This window comes from Gossypium hirsutum, chromosome A04 (genome assembly GCF_007990345.1).
Source record: "Gossypium hirsutum isolate 1008001.06 chromosome A04, Gossypium_hirsutum_v2.1, whole genome shotgun sequence".
Taxonomy (NCBI): domain Eukaryota; kingdom Viridiplantae; phylum Streptophyta; class Magnoliopsida; order Malvales; family Malvaceae; genus Gossypium; species Gossypium hirsutum.
The window spans coordinates 4,585,781-4,590,640 of NC_053427.1; the positions used below are offsets into that span (position 1 = coordinate 4,585,781).

At 27.4% G+C, this 4,860-nt stretch overlaps 1 protein-coding gene across 2 annotated transcripts; it reads left to right on the top strand.

Annotated features, from left to right (window-relative positions):
* Positions 1-1,003: 1,003 nt before the first annotated feature.
* On the top strand, positions 1,004-4,448 carry LOC107940862 (transcription factor bHLH123). 2 transcript variants are annotated; one of them, XM_016874324.2, is made up of 7 exons: positions 1,004-1,411; positions 1,898-2,372; positions 2,867-2,953; positions 3,072-3,137; positions 3,598-3,663; positions 3,923-3,979; positions 4,141-4,448. In XM_016874324.2, exons 1-7 carry the CDS (start codon positions 1,146-1,148, stop codon positions 4,288-4,290), a joined length of 1,167 nt encoding a protein of 388 aa, XP_016729813.2. In that variant the 5' UTR covers positions 1,004-1,145; the 3' UTR covers positions 4,291-4,448. The 2 variants fall into 2 exon arrangements, with proteins under 2 accessions (XP_016729813.2, XP_016729812.2); XM_016874323.2 differs by having other exon boundaries at positions 1,009-1,411; positions 2,864-2,953.
* Positions 4,449-4,860: the final 412 nt, after the last annotated feature.

Here is a 4,860-nt window from a genome sequence, read left to right on the forward strand (position 1 = left end):
ATTTTTTTCTAAAAATTAAATTTTTATTATTTTTAATTAAAAATTATTATTGGATGTGAGTTCGAATGTGCTGAAGTGTATTATCCTTCAATTTACATATTAGAGAGGGACTATAAATAAATCTATACATTGTGTTACAACTAATTTGACGAAAATAGACTCTAAATATATATTTTTTCAATAATAGTTATAAATTTATATTCCTAAATCAAAAGATTATATAGATTAACGAAATACATATTAAGAAAAAGAAAACCAAAAATTATATTAAAAATAGAAGACTGAAATATATATATATAAATTTAAATATATATATATTATTTTAAATTTAACATAAATTTAAAAAGCATCTAAAATATCAAAATCCAAAACTAAAATAGAAAGAGAAAAAGAAATTCAATTTCAATATGATTTTTCCACTTGTCTTTATCACCCCCTGAAATGTCAAACCATGTTCCGCTTACTTCTTCTCCTTACCATTTTCATTAATCCAATCTTATTTTATTTGTGTATTATTAAAAAATATTTTTATTAATATTAAAAATATTTTTGCTTTTTAATATAAAATTAAAAAAAAACTTACATATGATAAAATTTAAACACAAAATATTACAATATAAAGATGATATCAGTTCGGCCGGTCGAGCTTTTTTTTTATTTTTTTAAACCTTTTATCATAATTCGATTCGGTTTAATTCAATTCTCAATTTTTTAACTTTTTCATATTATTTTTTTTAAAAAAATAAATTTTCAAAAACGTTTAAATTATTTTTACTAATTTAAATTTATAATATATTTTTTATATAAATAAATAATCAAAATTAATTATATTTGAAAAAAAAAAGAATTTGAATCGTTTTCGAATAATCGTGATTCCCAAACTTACATTCTATTAACTGTCCAAATATATTGATTCGAGTAAATATTTTACTTTTCAATTTTTCTTAATTAAACTTAATATATATATATATATGAGAGATGCAGCAACTCGATTTCCATCATTTGATGCAACCATAAAAACCCAACAAACAAACCTTCCCCAAACACCCAAAAAGAAAAACCTCAAAATCAAAATCCATATCAAACAAGTAGCATTCACAGTCATCATATCAAACTTTCTAAGGCAGAATCAAGGTGTTTCAGCCATGGCAGATGAATTCAATCCAGGACCAAACTGGTGGGATAGAACAGCTGCACCTTCTTCTTCTTCTTCTTCTTCTTCCTCATCTTCTGTTCTAAACAATAGCTTAGGAACCTTTGGTGGTTGGAACCCAGAAATGGCTGATATCAAAGCAAGATCTCCCATGGATTCCATCTCATCATCATCATCGTCATCAGTTTCAGCTCCTGATTTACATATGATGGGACTTGGACTTTCTTCTCAAGCCATGGATTGGAACCAAGCTTTTATGTAAGTACTCAAATGCACTCGTGTTTATTATTGTTTAATTTGTTGATTTTTAGTCTCTATAATTTTTAAATTTTTAAATTTCGATACTCACCAAATGGTATCTATTAAATTCACTAAGTTTTGTTACTATCATATTAGTTTATTATTTTCATATATTATACTCATTAAAAATTCAGGATTAACAAGTTCTGTTTGTATCAAAATTGAAATTTCAAAATACGGAAAGTATAAAAAATGGAAATGGTCAAATTAGAAAATAATGAGTAAATGTGCAATTGTACACATAGTTAGGACTAGTAATTGAATTTAAACAAATGTATTTAACTATTACAATTTGAGATTCTAGACTAAAATTTCAAATTTCAAAACCATATAGGAACTAAACTTAACCGTTTCGAAAAGTACAGAGACTAAAATTTTAAATTTCAAAAAGTACAAGAACTAATTATAGAATTTATCATTATTTTTTTGTGTGTGTTTTCACAGGCGTGGGGATCATAAAAGTAAGACTAGTTTCAAATCCATGCTTGAAGAACATAATTTAAATGCTTCAAATCCAAATTATCACCAAGAAATGATGGGGTTTAAGCATCAGTCATCATCACAATTTAGTCCTTGTTCAAGTGATAGCTCTATTATCAACAACATGGATTCAACATCTTTATATGGAAGTCCCTCAACCATTTTACAAGGATTATTAGGGACTGAAAATCAAACCTACGAGAATCGTTCAATCAATTACCAATATGGGATGAACAACAACGATCCATTGTTGCCAAATTCATGGTCTAAAGTCCCTCAATTCTTGAAAAATTCACCACCAAAAAATGGTCAATTACATTTCTCAAACAATGCTCCTTTTTGGAATCCATCAGCAGCAACAACAGCTCCCATGGTTGATCATAGGCCACCTGGGTTTTTCCCATCATTTCCAACACTAAATTTTGATGAAAAACCAAAGGTAAATAAATTATTTTTTGGGGGTTTGAAGAATATTTTTATTTTCTAAATTAGGGTTTGGTATATTTTGGGTAAAAGTATCATAGATGTCCTTCTACTAGAAGTTAAATTGCATTTTGCCCCCTCTACTCAAGAAATAGGCAAATTAGTCCTTATACATTAGATCAAAGAATAAATTGATCATTTCTATTAAAATTTTCATCCATTTGTACTGTTAAAAACTGGTGTAACTGACAATATAACCAGATAATGACATGTGATGTGTCACGTATATCTCATGCTAACATATATGGACCAGTTTTTATCAGTAAAAACGATGAAAATTTTAACAAAATGACTAGTTTGATCTTTGATCTAACACACATGGACTGATTTACACATTTTTTTAGAAGAGAGGTCAAAATGCAATCCAACTTTTAGTACAACAACCTCCATGATACTTTTACCAATATTTTGTATATTAAAATTCTTTATTTTATCTTCAAATGTCAGCAGAATAATATATCTGAAGTAAAGAAAAATGGAAACGAAACATCATCTAGAAGGCCTCGAAATGAAATGCCATCTTTGCCAGCTTTTAAGGTACAATGCAATCACTTTTATTCAACTTTCTCTTTTTTAGTTTCTTGGAAAATTGGGATTTTCCCTTTTTATTTTCTTTGGTAACTTTTTTTTTTGTTTGGGTTCCTTGAAAATATAGGTGAGAAAAGAGAAGATGGGAGATAGAATCAGTGCACTCCAACAATTGGTTTCACCTTTTGGAAAAGTGAGTTTTCTTTATCATCTTAATTTATTGGTTAAATTCTTATGTTAGTCTCTGTATTTTATAAAAGTTGTTAATTTAGTCTTTGTATTTTTTATAGTTTTCGAATTTTAAAATTTCAATTTTGAGGCAAATATCAATCATTAATCTATTAATTAGAATTTTAGTAAGTAAAATGCAGGAATAAAAAGTTGATATGGCGTTACATATATGATAATATGATTATCACATCATATTTTGAAAATAAAAAAACCTAACTTAATGATTTTAACAGTTATTGTTTGGTAACGATAAAAATTTTAAAATATAAAAAATACGAAGACTAAAAACAACCAAATTAAAGTATAGAGACTGATTCTTTTTCCCTTATATGGTGTTCATAAAAAAATTTCATATTTTGATTCAAATTTCGTGGAAGTTTATACTTATTTTTTTATTTATTTTACTTTTTCATTATTTGTAGACTGATACAGCATCGGTGTTGTCTGAAGTCATTGAATACATTAAATTTCTCCATGAACAAATCAATGTAAGTTCCTTTTAATACATACTCTTGGAATTAAGCAAGAAAATTCGAAAATTGATTTAAATTAAAGTTTTTATTCTATTCAGATTTAGTTTGGTTTTATTTAATTCATTTAGGATATTATCTAAATATATTTTGTTTTGTTTGCTATTCACAAATTAAGAAATCGCAATTATTCGATTTGAACAAAATTAAATTATATTTTTTTATTTAATATATAATTAATTTTTAAAATTTTCTCTTCTTTTTTGGATTTTTTCAGGTTTTAAGTACCCCATACAAGAAAACTGGAGCTACCACTCAACAGCAACAACAACAGGTAATAATAATTCATATCAATCATTTTTCGACTCATGTTAATGTTGTTATTCATCGTAATTGATTGTGATAGATGTGATATGATCGAAAATATATCTGTGATTGCAATTATAATTCTTGGTACGTAATTGATTATGGTTTTATTTTTCAATATTTATGTAGAATTGTGAGAAGTCCAAGGACTTTGAAGGATTTAAGCATGATCTAAGAAGTCGTGGACTATGCCTTGTACCGGTCTCGAGCACGTTCCCGATGACACTTGAGTCGACAGTTGATTTTTGGACACCAACATTTGGAGGAACATTTAGGTAGAAAGGAAGAGAAATGGTGGGGAAAAGGGGCATAGATATGGAAATGGAAGAGATATTGTTTATAAATATTTATTAGGAAGGAATCTTCGACAAGTTGTTCGAAGATGATTAGGATACCTGAAGCTAGAAATTCGATCTGATTTGATTTGATTATCAAAAGTTAACAACCCAGACCTTAACCTCAATTGATCGAAACCTAAAATTAATTCAAGCCTAAAACAATTCGAACCCAAAATGATTAGAACTAATGACTCGAAGTGATATAATTGAAGTGATCAAAACCCGAAATGATCCAAACCTATAATGAGCCGACTAGATAAAACCTAAACCTTAAATCTAAATGATCCAAATTCAAAAATAATCCAAACTCGAAATTGATCCAAATCAAAATAAACAGATAATTTAAAATTCGAATGGACCTAATTCAAATTTATCATACTCAAAATTAATCCAACCCACCTTTGAACCAGTCGAATTGAAAGGAAAAGGAAAAAAACCTAGATTTCAATGTTGAATCCAAGATGGAAAATGAAGGAAAAAACTGTGAAGACCATCGTAGAATTGAGAGAAA